General features: G+C 39.0%; 1 protein-coding gene across 6 annotated transcripts in view; it reads right to left on the reverse strand.

Annotated features, from left to right (window-relative positions):
• Positions 1 to 88: 88 nt before the first annotated feature.
• FRS2 (fibroblast growth factor receptor substrate 2) overlaps positions 89 to 22873 on the reverse strand; it is a 117202-nt gene continuing 94417 nt past the window's right edge. For all 6 annotated transcript variants that reach the window (XM_032347066.1, XM_032347061.1, XM_032347065.1 and 3 more), the window contains 6 exons: positions 16597 to 16691; positions 10382 to 10473; positions 8943 to 9129; positions 7988 to 8146; positions 7438 to 7601; positions 89 to 5840 (listed from right to left, as the gene is read on the reverse strand). In XM_032347066.1, the coding sequence (XP_032202957.1) occupies positions 4890 to 5840; positions 7438 to 7601; positions 7988 to 8146; positions 8943 to 9129; positions 10382 to 10447 (1527 nt within the window). In that variant the 5' untranslated portion in view covers positions 10448 to 10473; positions 16597 to 16691 and the 3' untranslated portion in view covers positions 89 to 4889. The remainder of the gene's footprint in view (positions 5841 to 7437; positions 7602 to 7987; positions 8147 to 8942; positions 9130 to 10381; positions 10474 to 16596; positions 16692 to 22873) is intronic.

Raw genomic sequence — 22873 nt, forward strand, 5'->3', positions numbered from 1 at the left:
GGGAGGCAATGACAGGAGACTAAAATAAAAACCTCTTATCATAAAGTTTTAAGAAATGTGTGAAATATAAATACAGGAAAACTTTAAATAGGTATCCAACCAAACTTTTATTGGGGTTTTATTGCAATCTACTTTCGGCAAGAAGGGGAAAGTAACCATAAGAACTCCAATCAGATTTTATTCAACAAAGCAGTTTTTCATGAATGCTTAAGGTCAGTGTATAGTCAGCTCAGATTCCAGTATCAACTTGAGTACCTCATTATGGAAATTTATGCCAGAATGACAACAGTAAGGCATTGCAAGATTCTAAATCATCTAAGATTAAACCATATTTTACATATAATTTTTAGGACAGTATACTAATACTCTACAATAAATAAGGATTTTAAAAAATGTGTTGCTTAGCCCTTGTTGAACTAAATTCAATTATTAGCTTATTCTTTAAGTACTCCAGTTAATAAAGGTTTGATTGTACCCCAAGAACTGTGACTTTTCCAAAGATAAAAAAATTAGTTCTTATTTGTTATGACAAAAATTAAGCTTAAAAGCACATTCACACTTGTCCTTAAAAGCATGTTTACATCATATATGAGATAATTTCTCATGCCTGGAGATATGGTTTATATGGCAAAAAGTCATATGCAAAGAACGACTAGAGGGCAATCCTCCCAGCTCCACGTCCTCCAAAAAGCCACACTTGGCCTCAGTGTAAAAGTTATATTTTATTGCCATGCTACAAAATGTATGAAGTTGGCACTGATAGGGAGAAACAGAGAACAAAGGGTGGGAAGGGATAGAGGGCAAAAGATGTTGTTACATATACAACAAGTTTTAATCAACAGTGGTAAATTTTGCCAATATTAAAAATGCAAACCAAAATTTAAAATGCTGATATGAAACAGCATTAATATACAATTTATGCATAGTACAGTATCACTTATGTCTTTTATTAGAGAAATATGGAATGTTTATAAAAGAAATTAACCATAGGGGATAAAATTCCTATTTCATATACAATTTGGCAATGGTAGTCCCACTGTTAGACAATTTTTATAAAAGAAAAAATTAAAAATCTAACAAGCTACCTTTATACAAAGTTGCTATATTTATGCCTTTACGTAGGAAAAAAACATTTATAATGCAAATTAGGACATACAATAATCTTACAGTATTATACAATGTAATGAAAATAAAAAACTTAACACAAAATTTTTCCTTTATAAAATGTATATTTTGCATTTACTAATGCAAATGTGGCACACCGGTGACTACTGTACTATTAATACCAGTCCGTTTCCATGCTACTATTGTCCAATTGTCATAGAATTGTAATTGTATTGATGCTACAAAAGAACTGTGTTATACCAAAAAATGAGGAAGTAGGAATGGGGAATAGGGATGTAAAGAACAGGATAGAGAGGGTGCTGGTTTGGGCAGAGTATACTGTGGTATGTCATAAAATATGTTAGTTTTTCAAGCCAAAAACATTTTCTATACATTCTGTAATTTTGTACCAATGCCTTTATTCAAATTTGGCAAACATCAGGGAAAAGGTATTTAGTACCGTATACCTCACATATCAGAAATATGACAAGATGCCAATACATCAGTTACTTCTGAATGTTGTCTCTGATGGTATGTCTATTTCAAGGAGATATATACATATATATGTATATACATATACATATATATATATTTATACACACACACTACACATTGCACAAAACACTTGGGCATTATGGGTTAGGAACAGCACAGTGGGGACTGGGAAGTACTTTTTAGCTTGTTAAAACCTTTACCTTGAGGCAAAAATATGGTGGCACATTACTGGGAAATTATGAAAACATAAGGCCCCTGTCCCATTTTTAATAGAACATTATTGAGGTACATTTTTATATGTTGTGCCACAGATTTTTTTGAGGAGGGGAGGAATAAACAAAGACTAGCTTGACTTACAACATTGAACTGTGGGATCAACATTAGTATCTATAAAAAACAAAGATTGCTTGGCAAATTTTCATAAGTCCCAAATGTGATCTATTCTGGATATACTGGGAAGTGAAAAGCTTTTTGCTGAGTCTTCAAGAGTAAAGTGCATATCTCATCACTCCACAGCAGCAGTAAATAAAAGGAACTATTTGCCAATCTTTCTGGAGGGAGGGAAGGCACCATATTTTCATTTTTAAAGGAAGATGAAACTGAGAAGTAAAAGACATGACAAAAAAACACAGGTAATACCCATATCAGTTTCCAACCTCTGATCTGGGATAAAAAGCTGTTATCACCTGTATGGATAAAAGAGGACTCTCTTGGGGGGAAAGCATATGAACGATGATTCTATTTCCAAAACCAAAAAGTGGGATCCCATGGTCTACCAACGGGAACAGAATATCTAAAATTAGGTCTGTCTCAGAAAATCTGAAACATATGGCCACAATTATATCCCAATAAAATATCTCATTCTAAAATGCACCTAGTAACAGGTACATTCTTCCAGGACAGAGCCTAATGCCCATGACTAGACTACTGCAAAGGACAAGTAGTGTTCTACATTACTTTTTATTAAATAGGAACACAGGTGATTTCCAGAGACATCTAGAAATAAACACCAGTTGTATACATCTTCCTAATACACATAGTACCTAAAATCAAATTCTTAGCAGACAAATTGGTCCCATTTTCATTTTAAAGCACACAGTATTTAAAGCATAACCTGCAATGATTATATTGGAGCTACCTAAAATACATAAAAACTAATTAGAATCTGGAAGGAAAATGAAAATAATGAGGAAAAGAAAGAAAATAAAGTATCCAACCTCCAAAATGAATCAATAGGTCAGCCCTTTCATTTGGAGGTTCTATCTTGACTGCTTGTTTTGGAGAAAACCACATGTACTGGTTCCATCATAATTCTTATTCCACATTACAAAAACCATCACATAAATTTGGCACGATTAGCAATCTACTCAGAAGAAAGCATAAATGGAACAATGTATTAAAAATGGAAACTGCATACCTATACCACTGATCTCTTTCTAGAGAACACGGAACACTTTATTAAGCACCAAGTTCACAGAAAAAAAAAAGAAGAAGAAGAAAGAAAATTCTGCTATGCACATAAACCAATGGCACTGAAAATAATAAAGATACCTTTAATAATTTATTTTCTTTATAATGGTCCCACTCTATTATTCTGCTAACCCATCCACTGTCCTATAATTATTTACTCATCAGGTTGGGTGCTCTATGACTGAAACCTTTTCATGCTCAATTAACCTTAGTTACATCTGGCAGAGAGATCCAAATCATGATCTCAAACTTCCTCGTATTTAGAGAAAACAGGAACCTAGCCTTTCTACTGTACCGTCCCTTGTCTTCTCTAGCGTTTGAGAAACTGGTACACTCTTGATTTTCCAAGAGTTAAGGACTTATGGACTCTCTTCAGTTTATATAAACTTCAATTCATTCTAAATCCTAAATTATGACACAATCTCATTGCTCTAAGACTTCCACTGTACCTGCTATGCTGGCAACACTCCTAACATTCTAATGGAATCAAGGGATAACCGAAGCTCCAGCCACGAGTGAAAGGAGAACAGAGCTGAGGAGCACTACTGTGGGCAAAATATAATTGCAGCCGCGTGACGAGGGAATCACTGCTAAAGTGCTGGGGAGGGTGCCCACAGAGAGAACACAGTACCTTTAGGGAACTTTGCGTGTTAAAAGTAGCTTCCTTTTTTGCCTCGGCTGTTAAAGAGATCACCTATGGACACAAGTGAAGTTTCAAATTGAGCGAATGTTTTCATCAACTTGAAAAGTAAACAGCATATAAATAAATACTGGACAAGGGCAACCCTGTTATAGAATAACAGTAAGTTCCAAATGAACCTTCAAAACCACAATTTGACAAAAATGCAAACGAAACGACAAAGAACACATAATCCAATTCAAAACTATATACAAACTTGAACATTTTAAATGGAAAAAAAGACATTAAGCAACAAAATAAGACATCCCAAACACCAAAGGAAAAAACTAAAGGTAAATGGCAACCTAATGGCACAAACGCCTCCAGAAAACAATGTCACTGTTCATAATCTACAGGAGAGAAACTTGCAGGAGATTGTGGTTCAGATTTCCAAATGTTTTTGGGTAAAGTGACCTGAGACTGATTTTTTGAGTCTAGTGTAATTCTGATTAAGATATCTGGGCATGCCCTTCAAATGACATCATGAGATGAGTAAACAGAAAATCTTGTCTCCTTCCTGCCTTTCAACACACCAAGAGCAAACCATATTCCCGGGAGCATGACTCTTCTTAGTAACGCAGAAGGCAAAGGAACTGACTGGTATATAAGGAGGTGTGGTACTTCTATTTCCTTTACATGTTTTGGCTCAAGTCAAAAAGCCTACAATTAGTGAAATACAGGATTCCTCATGTTACATGCTGGAGGCCATATACCATGAATAGTGAATCTACAAATAGTACTTTCAACGCCTAGAGTTATCTGTTAGCAATGCACGTTATCAAGAGGCTTTATAAAATGTTTTAAATGCCAACCATGACTTAGACATGAATGATATGCGTAAGTCCAGACTACTGATAAAATCAACCAGCATGTCACTCGCTTCAACTCTCATTTTAAATAGGCACTGTGAAAATGGGAATGCTGCTGTACAGTAATGAGTAGTACATACTGAAATTAGTGTTCTTTAATGAGTACCTGCTCTACATTAATTCCCTTTAGTTAAAGAAGCACAGGAAATATTCAGAAAAAAAAATCTTATCAGTCTATAAAAGGAGTTAGTGTTTAGAAATGACAATGAAGCACTTGCATCTTCATTGGTTAAAACTTCACAAAGGTGCAAACAATGTACCGCCTTCCAGGCTCACATGGGCAGGTCAGTACTATTATGTCTAGTCTTCCTAGATGTACCATCATCTCGCGGCAACGCTTTCTGCAAATTTGACATAGCAGCAGTTCTCTCGATGTCTATCACAGCATACAGCTCTGTGCGCCTGGTAGGGGTTTGCGGAAGGGGAGTGGTAGGCGTTTTTGGAGTCTGAGGGTTGTCAGAGTCACTGCCGCCTTCCAAGTCCACCTGTATGTAATTGAGCTGCCTGTGTTCTAAACTGGGGCGTCTGATATCAAAGTTAAAGACTGTCGGCGTACAGTCCCGACGCCTCGAATATTCTATTTTGTGAGCACTTGCCGGCACTGTTACATTCTCTGTATTTACATAGTTATGCATTGGATCTAGATTATTATGGTAGCCATTTAGAGATGGGGTCTTTGGTCCTAAATTGTCATCTTCATCCCTACTAAGCTTGCGGGCTTCCCAAACAGGAGGCAAAGATGGTAAATTTTCATAGTTTAATAATGCAGTTCTTCTCTGAGCTGAGTTGTTGATATTCTGGGTATCTGAGGTACTGCTGGATGTCAGACGACCTCTCCTGACCCCTGAGGCACTAGGGATAGATAACCCATTTATATTTTCATACACCAGCTTGTTAACAGAGGGCGCCTCTCTTCTCTCGTCACTGTCATATCCAGTGTCCCATTCTGTGCTATTGGCACCACTTCCGCTGACTTGGTCTCTTCCAAGTTGCTCCAGTTTCTCTTTTTCCATTAACTGCTTTTGAACAGGCGTTGGTCCTAAGACAAATTTGACTCCTTCGGGTTCAAGAAGAATCTGAGGGTCCCTGTCCTCAACACGACTTGGTTCTTCTTTTGGTGTGTTGCTTTCAGCATTCGAAATCCTCGCCTCCAAGGGGACATGCACACTTGTGCGGTTTTTCCGCTCTTCTTGCACTCCTGTAGTGTTGACATAGGTATGTACCTAAAGCAAAACAGAAGAGTGGACAATAACCAATAAAAGGCTGACCATATCAGTTAAATTTTATCGATTAACTTTCTCTCTCCTTCAAAGCTTTTGTCTTTGTTTTTCACTAATAAAAAGGTGGGGAGAGAAGAGGAATGTGGAAACACTTTCTTCACTTGATAAAAGAATAAATAACTCGGGGGTGCCTGAGTGGCTCAGTCAGTTAACCACCTGCCTTCGGCTCAGGTCATGATGTCAGGGTCCTGGGGCTGAACCCCAAGTCAGGCTCTCTGCTCAGAGTGGAGAGTCAGCTTCTCCCTCTCTGTTTCAAATAAATACATAAAAATCTAAGAAAAACAAAAACAAAAACAGAATAACCACTCTAAAATAACACATAACGTTGTACTTGATACATGAAAAGCATTCTGTCAAAAAAATCAGGAACATATTGGGATTATCATTTTGATGCTTTTTAGAAATTCTCATAATGCACTGAAACATAATTTAGAAATAAGGAATAACAAGCATTAAAAAACAAAGGGAGACAAATTTATCATGATTTGCAGATAATGTGACCAAATAAAGAGATAAACCCTGCCAGATTTAATAAGAGTTCTATAAAATGCATTGGTATAAAATAAATGCAACCTACTAAGAAATCATCACTATTTAGAAAAGGTCAACGATATTTTGGGGGAACAATATAAAATGTTTGTGGAAGACTAGGGGCACCTGGGTGGCTCAGTCTATTAAGTATCAACTCTTGATTTTGGCTCAGGTCATGATCTCGGGGTCATGGGATTGAGCACTGTGTTGGGCTTCTGGCTTGGCGGGGTTGGGGGTGGTGGGAGGGTGGCAGGGTAGAGGTGAAGCATGGTTGTGGGGGAGTCTGCTTGGGATTCTCTCCTTTTCCCTCTGTCCCTCCCTCCACACTCACAAGCACGCACGTGTGCACACTCTCTCAAATAAATAAATCTTGAAAAAAAAAAAAAAGAAAGTTTGGAAGACTATTCATAAAATTTGAAAAAATTCAAAAAACGCAAAAACTGAGGGAAGTGTAATTATAGTAACTAAGAATTCATTTACTATGTAGAGAACACAGAGAAACAGATTTTAAAACAGTAAAAATTTCTTAATGATATGTGACCATTTGGTTTACGAGAGATAAGAATAACTAATTAACATACAGACGATGTTCAACCAAATACTTCACTCCTCAAATGAAAAACAGAATAGTTAGAAACATGAAAGAGGCTCATACAAACACTGACAACGAAAGCTACCTTGCTGCTAGTAGTGCACTGATATAAAAAGCAGTACAAATTCCAGATCCACTGGAGGTTATTGTAACCGGAACTGACCATTAGTTCTATCCGTCCTTCCCTACAGATGCACCTCTCCTGTGAGTCCACAGGCTGCTGTGATGCTATGTCTCCCTCCATACCTATACGTATTTGGCATATGTTAGAAAATACATGCTGTCTCCTCTGATTCTATATTACAAAAGTCATAAACAGTGAAAGCTAAAATTCAGATTGAAATTTCCACGCATCAGCGCAGCAATGCTTTAACTCCACCCAGTCTGTCATCCCATTAGACAGTAGCGCATGCTTACTTGCTCCTCGGCCACAAGCAAAGGATGTGTAGATTCTTCACCCACGGAAGGCAGCCGTGCACTCCCCACGGAAGGATGTCTGCTTGACGGATGGGAGGAAGCATCTCCGAATGAGGGATATCGGGGATATCCATTCGGTAAATTCTGAGCAGCAAACCCTGGAGCTGAGTTTTTGTTTATTGGTTTAAGAAGAAAAGCAGGATATGGGGAGAAGATAGAGATAAAAGTGAATGAGAATGGAATCTAAGCTGAGAAAGTTAAGCAAGGTGTTTCTGGTAAGACGCAACAGAAACCAGAGCACAAACAACATCCTCCTTCCACTCCAACTTTCCATTCACATTTAGATAATACAGAACTTTTAATATGTTCCTACTTAAAATATTAAAAATATTTATAATTATAGCTCTATCAGCTTTAAAAAAAAGAACTGACAACCATTACACTTTTCTTAGCCAATGGTGATTTCTAAGGCGTTACAGATTAAATATCCATAATTCAAAGTTTATGAATGTCTATTATTCAAAATACAAGAGGGAAAACTGGTACTTACTTGTAGGTGTTCGAGGTGTTCTGGGGACTTCCAATTCTGTCTGATGATTATTCCTTTCGACAACTGGCTCTTCCACCACATTTATACTATTATTTTGCATAATTTCTTGCAACATGTTAAATAATTCTTCTGCACGGGCACACTTAAAGGCAAAGATACCTATAAATATAAAAGAGAAGGGGAAAATGGTAGCTGTAGCTTTAAAAAAAATACAGGAACACCTGTCAAAGAACAGAACTGTAAAGTAAGCATTCTATGCACTGATAGGAAGAAGGATCTTTTAATCAAATGTCTGATAAATTAATGATAGTCTCTGTTTCAAAACATAAACCCAAAAGGAAATTCACAGAATAATTTTCCTATGTCCAAAACAAGGCAGACAAAAACAAGATTTGAACACTTCCTTTGGTCTGCTTTTTAACAGCAGGGGGCACCCAAGTCACCATTACCAAGGTGATCCTTCACCATTTGTCCATGCCCCGATCCATGGTTTACAATCCTTACCTTGTTTAATCATTACAAGAGTTCTGTAAATTAGGGATCAGCATTCCTTTCTGACAGACAAGAAATCTGATGTTCTACAGAGATCATGTAACTTGTGCAAGGCCTATCAAGCAGCAGGCCACAAAAAAACCAAACCATGTTCGGTTTGACTCTAAAGTTTAGGTTCTTTCCCCAGGAAGTTGTAACAGTAAAGATACATAGTCAATTTACTGGAGCTAATCAACTACTGAAAATCTTAAATAATAAGAGAATGTGCTGAGTAAATGCCTGATAAATGAAGTCATGGTTTGCTGCATCTCTTTTCTTAACAATCCACTTAGTTGGGGGATTTTTTTTTCTACCAGGAAAAAAGTAAAGTATTAATTTTAACATTGTAAATAGAGTAACTGAAAGAATAATTTTCAAATGTGATACTGTTTGGAGAAGAAAAAAAATGAAAGCCTCCACCGACCTTGTCCAGTCTGACACCTTCGGCCACTTTCGAAAGAAAAGAGATTTGAATCATAGCCATAGCGCCGCAGGCAGAGGTAGTGCCATTTTACCGAGTCACGTTTCCGAGTGTATAAAATCAGTTCTGTGTCTGTCAGTTCCATTATACCAGAACCTAACTCATTCCCATCATCATCCACATTAATGACCTAAAAAAGAAAATTTAATTAGTACCACCCTAATGTTCCCGCTGGAGAGTCATACACGTATTTCGCCAGTCTGTCAGTAAAAGGCACTGTCGCTGACTGGTTCAGTTATTCGCTCCTTTGTTAATTCATCCACCAGCCAACGTGTGTGTAGCGCATGGGCTATGCAGCAGTGTAAGACCTGGTGCCACCCACAAGCAGCTCACATGCCCAGTGAGTGTATCAGATACACAAACATGAAGTCAACAACACAAGGCTGTATGTGAGCAACTGACAAATGGGTGCAACGGAGGCTGCAAAAGGCAGGAAGTGTGGCCTAGGGTGGATGGAGATGCCTTCACGTGAGAGGAGGAGGGACTTGGGCTGGGCCTCAGGAGAGAACTGGTGGGTCAGGGGTTGTGGGGCAAACCCTGAAGGTGCAGTGCTACAGCAGACATGAAGAAAGTATGTTTCAGAGAGACCAAGACAAGACTGGCACAGAGTTCACGGAAGGGTAGGCCTCGCACTGCTGAGTTTAGGAGTCGGTAACATTTTGAGAAAGCAGTCTGTATTTCTGGGATTGGCAGAGTACTTTCCAAGTATTTTCCCATTTAATCCTCAAAATAATCCTAAACTGCAGATAATATTATTTTCTCCACTGTACAAAACTGGAACACACACACAGTGATAAGGTAACCTGCCCAAGTCACAAACCTACAAAGCAGCAGGGTTTCGACTTACACATGGGTCTGTGTGTTCCAGAGGCCATGATGTGTAACAACCTGAGGTTAGACTACGAGAGACACTAAATGGCTGTGGAGAGGTAAGAAATGGAGCATCTGGGCTCTAGGTAACAGAACACCAGAGGTTTTAGAATGATGAAAGAGGATGATTAATATGATGTCAACTCTAAGATGGATCACAAAGGTGACTGACTCAAGGCAGAGTTCAGCTAAGAAACTATCCAGGCATGAAGCAATGACTGGGAGGTGGTGACCAGACTGAAGAGGTACCTATAAAATGGCATTAAAAAAAAATTTTACTAAAACTGTATGGCTCTAATTGGATGGAGAGGACTAAAGGGAAAGTAAAGGAGGATTTCACACTGTCAGTAAGAACATATTGTCATCATTTGTTAAAACAAGAAAAGGCAGAGTGGACACAAAGAGAAAAAGAAGAGTCTAGAGATAAAAGTGAGAAAGTAAGATACATAATGTGGAGAAAAAGAAGAATATCCGACTAGGCAGAGAGATAGAACTCAACCAGTTTTACTAACCTTAAACTTGTTCCGATGGTTATCTGGGACAGTGTCTTTATCTGGACAGCTACAACAGCTACCCATGGCTTCTTCAGAAGACCATGTGAGCACTACATGAAAGATAATTTGGAAAAAGTTATTAAATGTAGGATATAAAAATCACAAAACAGAAAAAGACTTTAGAAATCATCTAATACAAGGCCTGCATTATCCTCATGAGGAAATTTAAGCCCAAGATGGTATAGGGCTGAGCTAGATTTCACACACTCAGCTGGTAAACTCTGCTCAGTGACAAGGAAAATAATTTTGTGAGGCAGTCTTCATAGAAATCTCAAATTTCCAGTTTAAATTGCAAAGGTCTGCCTATTTTTAAATTATCTTAACAAAAGTTAGGGTCTCATCTCATATGGAACCCTATTTAAATAAAGTCATTTGTGGAATTAATCCATTAATTAATTAATGGTTTATCAGAAATTTCATGTTCCTCTTTTAATAAATTTCCAAAGGGATGTTGGACTTCAAGGTTGGAAGGTATTTTGATTCTTATTATTCACTGCAGTATATCCTTCATGTACCTCACCAGGCAGAAGGTGATTGGTAAATAAGACACACAAAAAAATTTGGAATAGTTCATTAAGAGAGAAAAACAACCCAACAATCAAGGAGTAAGTCAATGTAGAAAGTATCAGCAAAACTGATAGAGTATGTCTGTCTAATCCTTCTTTCCCATACAAGGTTAGAGATAATAGATTTTAAGTGACATTAAGTGTTCAGGAAAACTCCAAATGAACAAAGAAAAAATTTAAAATATCACTTAAAAAAGGGGAAGAATCAGAACGAATATGACAATATTTGGAAAGGGGAAGGGAAGGAAGCACAAGAAGCTATTAGATTAAAAAAACACAAATCTGATAAAAACCAGCTTAAAATTCTTCAGGGGCTCTTCACTACCTTTGGGAAAAAATTTGAAGCTCGTCAACATGACATGAGGTTCTTTATAATCTCATCCCCGGCTACAGATCTAATCTGAACTCTGTCTCTGTTTCAAGCCCTCCCAAGTCACATTCAACAGTCCCCCAGAGCAACTCGTCCTTCCACGCTGCTCCTTTCCCTTCTCAAGATCCAACTGTGCAGTTCCTTCACGGAGCCTCCTCTGATTCCAAGCCACTGGGAGAGTCCTACTTCTTGCATAGCCCCCAAGGCACCCTTGGCTTCCCAGTATCACAGCATTCTTCACATTGCTTCCTTAGTAGAAATTGTGACAGATCATCTGTTTACTTAACTCTCGCTCCTACTCCACCACAAGCTCCTTCCCAAGAACTAATTTGCATTTCCCACGCCTAACACGTTACCTAGCACAGAGCAGTACTCTATGTCTCTTGTGAGCTGTGAGCTGGCTGGACTGAACTGTACTAAACAAAGGTAAAGGATGCTGGCAGGTGTGAGTATTAAGCAGATGAAAAAGTATACTGGTACACAAACCAAAAGAAGTAAAATAGTAAATTAATTAAGACTCATTATGTGGCAGCTTACTCTAAGTAATATGCCAGCGAATAACCAGGCACAAAGATGATTAAGTCACAGTATGTACCTCTGAAGAGTCATGAGTTTAAAGGGAGAGACAAGACATGTAAACAGATAACACATTATGATTAAACACTGTATGAGAATATGAGAAGGGTCCTGTGGGCAGAGAAAAGGGAGCAAGTAACTTTCTGGGTTAGCGGGGTGGGAAGCACCATCTGAGCTGATACTTAAAAAGGTGAACAGAAAATAGTTATTTTCTCGGCATAAAATAGACACAGGTACTTGAGATAGAAGAGGGTACAAAGAAGGCAAAGACAAAGGTCATGGCAGATCATGAAAGGTGGCACCACATTCAGAAAAAAGGGAGTTGTCTAAGATGACTGGAGTACAGGGTCAGCTGTAACACAAGTATGGCCAAACCACGGAAAGGGTCCTGAACAATGAGATGGAGGTCTGGGACTCCAGGTAACTGGAAGCTAGATGGCATCCAGTGTCTTCCCAATCAAATGAACATTACTCTCTCATGGTAGTTATCACATTCTATTATAATGTTTAACTGTCTCAACACTCACTTAACTGTGATCTCCCTGAAGATAGGAACCTTATCTTCTGAATTTTCAAGGGTACTAAGAACATCACCTCACACAGCCGTGTCTTAACGTGGCCCATAAGGGTTTAATTTAAAAAAATTAATACAGGCATATCTTGGAGATACTGTAGGTTTGCTTCCAGACTGTGGCAAAAAAGCAAGTGTCACAATAAAGTGAGTCAAATCAAGATCAAGTTTTTGGTTCCCTGATGCCTATAAAAGTTACGTTTGCACTGTATCACAGACTATTCGTGTGCAAGAGCAGTATGTCTAACAACACAATATATGTACCTTCATTTAAAAATACTTCACTACTAAAAATGCTAACCATTGGGGTGCCTGTGTGGCTCAGTCGTTAAGTGGTTGCCTTCACTTCAGGTCATGATCCCAGGGCCTGAGATTGAGCCCCACATCCGGCTCCCTGCTCAGCAGGAAGCCTGCTTCTCCCTCTCCCACTCTCCCTGCTTGTGTTCCCTCTCTCGCTGAAATAAATAAAACCTTAAAAAAAAAAAATAAAAATGCTAACCATCATCTAAGCTTTCAGAAGTCATTATCCCTGATCCCTGATCATCATAACAAATATAATAATAATGAAAAAATTTGAGATACGGCGAGAATTACCAAAATGTGATACAGAGACCCCAAGTGAGGAAATGCTGTTGGAAAAATGGCATTGACAGATTTGCTCAAGGCAGGGTTGCCACAAACCTTCAATTTGTAAAAATCACAGTATCTTCAAAGAACAATAAAGCCAATTCAGCTCAACGATGATTAATGAAAAGTCTAAGTGCAACAGAACCAGGAATGCCTGAAACTGCTTAATAAATTATGGGATGAGAAAGAGGCAAAAGATTACTAAAAACTTTTTTTTTAAGTAGTGGGATAAATGATGGAAACAAAATCTTCTTGAAATTATACATCCATCCTCACCACTGACCCCCTCCTGAACATGAAGCGCTAAAGAGATCACTCCAGTGCAGCTTCTGCCACAAAAGGTAATGCCTCAAAGGAATGTTTTTGGTTTTTTTTTTAAAGATTTTTAAAAAAAACTTATTTATTTGACAGATAGAGATCACAAGTAGGCAGAGAGGCAGGCAGAGACAGAGAGAGGAGGATGTAGGCTCCCTGCTGAGCAGAGAGCCTGATGCGGGGCTCGATCCCAGGTCCTGGGATCATGACCAGAGCTGAAGGCAGAGGTTTTAACCCACTGAGCCACCCAGCCCCTCGAAATGTTTTTAAGCTATTTCTTCAAAGGAGTAGAAAAATCATTCTTTTTGTTTTGGTTTGGTTTGGTTTTAAAGGGTTTCTTTTCTTTCTTTCTTTTTTTTTTTAAAGATTTTATTTATTTATTTGACAGAGAGAAATCACAAGTAGGCAGAGAGGCAGGCAGAGAGAGAGGAAGGGAAGCAGGCCCCCTGCTGAGCAGAGAGCCCGATGTGGGACTCGATCCCAGGACCCTGGAATCATGACCTGAGCCGAAGGCAGCGGCTTAACCCACTGAGCCACCCAGGCGTCCCTCTTTCTTTTTTTTTAAGATTTTATTTATTTATTTGACAGACAGAAATCACAAACAGGCAGAGAGGCAGAGAGATAGAGAGGAAGGGAAGCAGGCTCCCCGCTGAGCAGAGCGCCCAATGCAGGGCTTATCCCAGGACCCTGAGATCATGACCCAAGCCGAAGGCAAAGGCTTTAACCCACTGAGCCACCCAGGCACCCCTTAAAGGGTTTCTTTTAAATTACTTTTTAAGTAATCTATACCCAACTTGGGGCTCAAACTCACAGCCCCGAGATCAAGAGCCACACACTCCACCAACTGAGCTGGCCAGGGACCCCTAGAGAATCATTCCTTGACCTCAACCTTGACAGGCTACCTGTCAAGGCAGCACCTCCCATGCTGTCAAGGGTATACGCAGGTGGTGGTACAACCTATATGAAAACTCTATCCACACAGAATGTTCCAATTCAGCTCAACAATGATTAATGAAAAGCCTAACATGTGACCTAAAAGCCTTGTGTGCCATACTAAGGAGGATGGATTTGCTCCCACATGTGATGGAAAGCCAGCGAAGAATCTGAACCAGGAAAGTGACGTGCTCAGGACTTCATTTTAAATACATCTACCTGCAGAATAAATTTAGGTGGCAGTTCAGTTCAGAGAAGAAAAACCAGTTGGAAAATACTGAAAAATGAAATGTGCTACAGACCTAAAACCAGAGCAGCAATACTGGGAATAAAGATAAAAGAAGATGAATTTTTAAAATATTTGGGGAGACCAGTGAGCAGTATGGAGCAGGTAGTGAGGCAGACAGGAAGGAAGAGGCAGTTTTCCAGGGTGGCAGGTGATGGGTGCCGGTTCCACTCCCCGCGAAAGAAAACACCACGCTGGTCTGCAAGTGCAAGTGATGGTGGTTAGCTCAGCCTGAGACAAGTTAAGGGGAGATTCTAGAGAACAACCAAATGGAGATATGCAATAGAGAGTTAAATATATGAGTGTGGATTTGAGGAAGGAGGTAAAATATTGATACACATGTGGTATTTGAAGCCATAAAACAGAACACACTGCCCAAGGGCAGTATAAAAAGGGGTGTAGAGTTCAAATTCTAGGGAATTTCAATTCCAATTCTAAGAAATGTGGAAGTACTAGAGGACATGGAGGAAGTAAAGGAGGAAAAAAGAATCAGAATAATACCAATTGAAAAAAGAAAGTGTCACAAAGGAGGGTTCGATTCAGAACCCTCTGGTAGAGGCAGAAACCAAACTGAAGTGAACAAATGGAAGATAAGGAGGAAGAAGCCCCCCAGAGAATGGAAACTGCTCTTTCAAGAACAGGTTCAAAAAGGAAAGGGCAGAGTGCTTTGGTGTAGACAGATGTGGTTTCAAAAGAAAATACGTTGCTTGAGTTATTTGTTTTCAGATGACATAGACTGATGCAGGTTTGTGATCAGTAATCAAGATAGGTTAAAATTTTTAGGGAGAAAAAAAAAAAAAGGAAAAAGATGTGCTACATGATGGATCAAGACTGGAGACTGGAGGAGAGACTGGAGAAGAGTTGCAGAAGTCTGCCCCTAGAAGTAGGAATGCCTTGTCCTCTGAGGACAGAGGGAAGACAGTAAGGATGGGTGGAGCACAGCAGAGAAGCTCAGTAGGTAATACCTATCATCCTAAATGTCCTTTGTGCAAAAGAAGGCAAGCCTGCAGCATGAGGGACCTGAGGAGGACGGGAGGATTACTCACAGAGGGGCTGCCCGAGAAAGGTAGCAGGATGATTAAGCAGGCTGCCCAGAGAGCTCAGCGGAAGCTGGAAAGGAAGATTTGCTGCTTTTACAGTAGTGCTCAGCAGTTCAGAGGGCACACTGAACTGTAACCCGGGGTCAGAGGGTAAGAGGACAAGGAAATTAAAGGACACTGGCAATAATGGGGGTCTGAAGTGATACATCAACCAGGTCTGGTCAGGACAGAAGTAAAGGAAGAGGAGGCCTTGCAGAAATGGGCAAAAAAATGGAGGCAAAAAGGAACAGGAAGCCTCACTAAGGCTGAAGAACAGCCTTAGTAAGAACGACAAAGAGACTTTAATTCGGAGTCTCATCTGCATCTCTGAGTCCTCCTCCTGAACCACAAACTCCGAGGCAAGGGGAAAGGCAAGATACTAGATATTCTGCATTAACAACCACCAGATTCATATTTGGAGACCACATCTGAGTCGTGGAAGACCTAATAATGTACACTAATACTGTAAACACTTGATGAGAAACCATATGGCCTCACCATCTTGCCCAACCAAATTCCTAACTCAGCAAAATAACTATGCTCTCTCGAGAAAGCAACACGGGAAAGTAACCAAGGGTATATTCAAGGACAAAAGGTAGCTACCATTTGGGAAGATCAACACTACAGCAACCTGGATGACTATTTTAAATTGGTAAACACTGCCTTAGTTTAATTAAAGCCATCTGTCCTTATTTGTTGGCAGTAACAGCAAGTCAGGAGGCAACATGACTGCATTCAAGAAAACATAACAAAACAAAACCAAACCAAACCTAAAATCTCTTGTTTAAAAGAATATAATGGGAACTTAAATTTTTTCTTTTTTTTTCCCCAAAGGTAAACCTCAACTTACCTAGATCTGGCCATTAATATTCTTAGCCTCTTCTGCAGCATCAGGAGTTTAATCATACTTCAAAATACCATGTTTTCTTTGTTTGCTGACTTAACCTAGGAACAGAAAAAAGTCAAGAACTTCTTATTTCTTTTTAAAACAATGATTTCCTTATGAGACTTCTGGTAGCACTGTTAGTTCAATTAGTCTATTTCAATAAACCCCAAAGTATAAAACTCTGATTCATATAAGATTTCTTTTTAAAATGAAAATGACATGTACAGGTTACCATTCACACAGTCAAGTAAAAATGCTAGAGTCTAAGTTCTAGAATGTTTGGGTATCAGAACCTTTAGAAGCGGCTGACTCTGGCTTCTCCACTATAGCTATGACACTGGACAAACCACTTCTCTCTATACTTTCCTCAGCCATACAAGGAGAGGCCAGACCAAACCACCTCTGAAGTTCCTTTCCAGCTAATTTCACCCAGTGGTAGGCTAATTCTCCACCTCCAGTCACTTTTCTTTTTTCTTTTTTATTTATTTATTTGACAGAGAGAGAGATCACAGTAGGCAGGCAGAGAGAGGGGGAAACAGTCTCCCCGCCAAGCAGAGAGCCCGAAGCGGGCCCGATCCCAGGAGCCTGAGATCATGACCCCAGCTCAAGTCAGAGGCCCAACCCACTGAGCCACCCAGGCGCCCTCCAGTCACTTTCCTTAAACTTCACTGTTACTCCTCCCAAGACTGATTTTAGAATCCACCCACCATACCTAATCTAGAAGAGCCCTCCAGAACCAAATCAGAAGTCAGGCATCAGGATACAGTCAATATGAACAAGCATGCCACGCAGTCACAGGATAATGATACACCTTATAGCAATAAATTATTATCTAGAGTTTCAAGAGATTTCAATAAAATTTTGGGAAATTTCTGGTCAATCTATTCCTTTTTTACAACACAGAAAAAATCAAACTCAAGCATGGGCGCTAACATTTACTGAATAACTACACTGTATCAGGCATTAGGGGTTTTGCTAATAGTCTCATTTTAATCTACATATTGACTAGAGTTAACAAACGACTGATATCCAAAACAAACATTTTAAAATCATGAACCCACATGCAAACAAAATTTTCAACTCTGGACTTCAAACCAATATACAAAATAAACAGATTGGCCAGGTGCTTGCTTGAGCCCCCCCATAAGCTGCAGCGATACCCTACGTTAGAGGGGGAAGCAACCCAGGGACTCTGCCTCAGAACACCCTGCTTTTCTCCAGAAGCTCAATATATAATATTATCTTATATGATTATAATTATATGAGTATGCTTTGTCTTCAGCTTGTAAAATTATCTTGCTGATTAGCTAAACAGAAATCAGTTCTTTTATTTGAATACATATTGTTTGTTCATCTCTTCTGGGAGATATCAGACAGCCAATTAACTCAGGAAAATCTTTTTTCCTCTTTTTTATTCATTCCATTTATAAGCATCTCACAACTCCCATCTTGAAGTAAGTCTGACCATAGTAAATATGATTAAAAGAAGGGAGGGTGATCCTTCCATAACCATAAATCAAGGAGAAGTCTTAAGTCTTGAAGTGAAACATATTAAAGAATCTATGTACCAACCTACACAGCTCTTGAAAATACTAAAAAGCATCCAACAAAATCTCTGAAAATTTATTCTGTTCCACCTTTAGACTTTTTCTTTTCTTAATATTCTTTTCTTTTTTTAAAGATTTTATTTATTTACTAATTCGTCAGGGAGACAGCGAGCACGAGCACACAAGCAGGCAGAGTCGGAGAGAGAAGCAGGCTCCCTGGCGAGCAAGGAGCCCGATGCGGGACTCGACCCCAGCACTCTGGGATCATGACCTGAGCTGAAGGCAGTTTAACTGACTGAGCCACCCAAGCATCCCCTTAATACTCTTTGTGTAAAAGACACATAACATAAAATTTACCTCCCTACCTATTTTTAAGTGCACAGCTCAGTCCTATTAAATATATTCAATAGTGTTGTGTGACCACTATCCACAACTTCTTCCTCTTACAAAATGGAAACTCTGTACCCATTAAACAGTTCATTTCCCCTTCCAGCTAATCCTCGCAATCACTATTCTACTTTTTCTTTTTATGAGTTTGACTACTCTAGGCACCTCATATAAATGAGATAACAGCATTTATCTTTTTGTGCTTGTCTTACTTCATTCACTAGGCATAATGTCCTTGAAGTTCATCCATGTGGTAACAGATGTTAGAATCTCCTCTTAAGAGGACTTTAAGAGGCACCAGGGTGGCTCAGACCTTAAGCGTCTGCCTTCAGCTCAGGTCATGATTCCAGGGTCCTGGGATCAAGCCCCACATCAGAGTCAATTATCATATGGTTTCGCTTACTTGTGGAGCATAAGGAATAACACGGAGGACATTGGGAGATGGAGAGAAGGGATTTGGGGGAAATTGGAGGGGGAGATGAACCATGAGAGACTGTGGACTCTGAGAAACAAACTGAGGGTTTTGGAGGGGAGGGGGGAGGGGGATGGTAGGCCTGGTGGTGGGTAATATGGAGGGCACGTATTACATGCAGCACCGGGTGTGGTGCATAAACAATGAGTTCTGGAACACGGAAAAGAAATTAAAGAAAAAAAATTTTTTTTAATTAAAAAAAATAAAATCCTTTAAAAAAAAGGGGGATATTGGTTTATACTTTTCTTATAGTGTTTTTTTGTCTGGCGTTGGCATCAGGGTAATGCTGGCCTCACAGAATGCATTAAGGAGTGCTCCCTCTTCTTCAGTTTTTTTTTTTTTTTTTAAGTTTGAGAAGAGCTAATACTAATTCTTTAAATGTTTGGTGGAATTCACCAATGAAACCAGTCCTTTTCTAGTCAGGATATTTTAAATTACTGATTCAATCTCCTTACTACTTACAGGTCTATTCAGATTTGCTATTTTTTGTGTGATTCAGTCATGGTAGGTTTTGCTTCTAAGAATTTGTCCACTTCCTCAATGTTATCTAATTTGTTAGTAAAAACTGTTCATAGCACTCTCTTATAATCCTTTTTATTTTGGTAGAATCTGTAATGATAAGAAATGAAAGTGGGGAGAGGTTTTCATTTCTCATTTTAGTAATTCAAGTCTTCTCTCTTTTTTTAAATTAGTCTATCTAGCTAAACATTTGCCAACTTTGTTGATCTTTTTAAAGAATCAGCTTTTTTATTTCTATTTTCTATATCATCTATCTCTGCTCCAGACTTTATTATTTCCTTCCTTCTGCTAGTTTTAGTTTTAATTTGTCTTCTTTTTCCAGTTCCTTAAGTTATAAAGTTAGCTTGTTAACTTGAGGTCTTTCTTATTTTTTTAATGTATTAAGCATTTATAGTTGTAAATTTCCCCAAGTACTACTTTCTCTGGGTCCCATTAGTTTTGGCATATTGTGTTTTAATTTCATTTATCTCTAATTTTTTAAACTTTTATCTATTTATTTGAGAGACAAAGAGTAAGAAAGCAAGCACCAGAGGAGTACGTGGGTGGCTCAGTGTGCTAAGCCTCTGCCTTTGGCTCAGGTCATGATCTCAGGGTCCTGGGATCGAGCCCCGCATCCGGCTCTCTGCTCATCAGGGAGCCTGCTTCCCACCCACACCCTGCCTGCCTCTCTGCCTACTTGTGATCTCTGTCCGTCAAATAAATAAATAAAATCTTAATTAAAAAAAAAAAAGATAAAATCTTTAAAAAGCAGGGGGGAGGATCGGAAGGAGAAGCAGACTCCCCATGGATCAGAGAGCCTGATGTGGGACTCAGTCCTGGAACTCTAGGATCATGACCTGAGCCAAAGGCAGACACTTAACCAACTGAGCCACCCAGGCACCCCTGTTGTTGATTTCTAACTTCATCCTTTGTGGTTAGAGAAGATACTTTGCATGATCTCTATTAGTTTCATGTATTTAAAAAATAAAAATAAAAAATAAAATAAAATCTATTAAGACTTACTTTGTGGCCTAACATATCATCTATCCTGGAAAATGGCCCATGCACACTTGAGAAAAACGTGGATGCTATTATTGGTGGGTACAGTGTTTTGTATGTGTGTTAGCTCTAGTTAGTTATGCCCTCTATTTCCTTAACTTATATTCTATCTATTATTGTGAGTAGGGTACTGAAGCCTCCAACTACTACTGTGAAACTCTATTTCTGCCTTCAGTTCTGTCAGTTTTTACTTTGTGTATTTTGATGGTCTTTCATTAGGTATGTAAGTGTTTATAACTCTTATACCTTCTTGCTCTGTTGAATATTTTATTAATATAGAATATCTTCTTTGTCTCTTATAACCTTTTAATTTTATTATTTTTTAAAGATTTTATTATGTGACACAGACAGAGCACATGTAGGGGGAGCAGCAGGCAGAGGAAGCAGCAGGCTCCCTGCTGAGCAGGGAGCCCGACATGGGGCTCAACCCCAGGATCTTAGGATCACAACCCGAGCCAAAGGGAGATGCTCAACTGACTGAGCCACTCATCTGTCTCACCTATAACCTTTTTAAATCTGAAGTTTACTTCATCTTATATTAGTATAGCCACTCATATCCTCTTTTGGTTATTATTTGCATGTAATATATTCTTCCACCATTTTACTTTCAATCTATTTGTCTTTGGATCTCAAGTGAGTCTTGTGTAGATAGCATATCATAAGATCATGTGTTTTTATCCATTCTGCCAATCTGTGTTTTAACTGGAAAGCTTAGTGCATTTGCAATTAATTACTGATAAGGAGTGACTTCTGTCATTTTGCTCTTTGTTTACTATATGCCTTAAGCTTTTTGTCCCTCATTTCCTATACTACTGTCTTTTGTGTTTACCTGGTTGTTTTACAGTGAAATGTTTAAGTTCCCTTCTGGTTTTCTTTTTTGTGTATACTCTATAGCTCTTTTCTTTGCAGTTACCATGGGGATTAGATTTCACATCCTAAAGTTATAGCAGTCCAATGTCAATTTATCCCGGCTTAACATCAAGAACCTCTGCTCCTTTACAGCTCCATCTTCACTCCTTTCAGTTACTGATGACCCAAACCTACTTTATATACTGTGCGTCCAAAAAGATAAACTAATCATTCTTCTAAATGTGTTAGTCTCTCTCTCTTTTTTAAGATTTTATTTATTTGAGAGAAGAAAGAGAGAAAAAGAGAACACAGTGGTGGGGAGGGGGGCAGCAGGCAGAGGGAGAGGGAGAAGCAGACTTCCAGCTGAGCAGGGAGCTCAATGTGGGACTTGATCCCAGGACCCTGGGATCATGACCTGAACCAAAGACAGACACTTAACTGAACCATGTGGGCACCACTGTATTAGTCTCTTATATAGAAAACAAAAGAATTATAAGCCAAAATTATAATCCTCGCTTTTTTCCCCTTTAAAATGTATTAATTTCCTAAACATATAGAAAACAAAAAGTACAGTTACAAATCTTTGTTACAATAGTACTAGCTTTTATAACTCCCCTGTATTTATCTTTAGTGAGATCTTCATTTTTCCATATGGTTCAAGTTACTGCCTATTCTCCTTTTGTTTCATCTTGCAGGACTCCCTTGCACATCTTCTTACAGGGCAGGTCTAGTGGTAATGAACTTCCTCAGCTTTTGCTTATCTGGGAATATCTTAATTACCCAAACACTTCTGAAGGACAGTTTTGCCAGATACAGAATTCTTGGTTGACAGTTGTTTTTTGTCTGTTTAAAGCACTATGAATATATAAGCCCACTGCCACCTGGCCTCCCAAGTTTCTGATGATCAATTCACTAATAATCTTATTGACGATCTCTTGTAGGTGATGATTTGCTTCTCTCCTGCTGTTTTCAAGATTCCTTGTCTTTGGGGTGCACCAGGGTGGCTCAGTCAGTTAAGCATTTGCCTTCAGCTTGGGTCATGATCTCAGGGTCCTGGGATCAAGCACCATGTTGGGCTCCCCACTTAGCGGGGAGCCTCCTTCTCCCTCTCACTCTGTCCCTACGCCCCAATCATGCTCTGTCTCTCTCTCTCAAATAAATAAAATCTTAAAAAGAAAAGACTCCTTGTCTTTGGCTTTAGGAAGTTTACTGTCATGCATCTTGGTGTGTGTTTCTTTGATTTAATCTTATTTAGAGTGCAAAGAGCTCCTTGGATATTTATATTTGTGTCTTTCATAAAATTTGGGAAGTTTTCAGCCCTTATTTCTTTAAATATTCTCTCCTCCTGTTTCTCTCATCTCTTTCTAGCACTTCCATAATATGTATGTTGCTCCACTTGACTGTGTCCCACAGCTCTCTCAGGCTCTCT

This window comes from Mustela erminea, chromosome 6 (genome assembly GCF_009829155.1).
Source record: "Mustela erminea isolate mMusErm1 chromosome 6, mMusErm1.Pri, whole genome shotgun sequence".
In the NCBI taxonomy this organism is placed as follows: domain Eukaryota; kingdom Metazoa; phylum Chordata; class Mammalia; order Carnivora; family Mustelidae; genus Mustela; species Mustela erminea.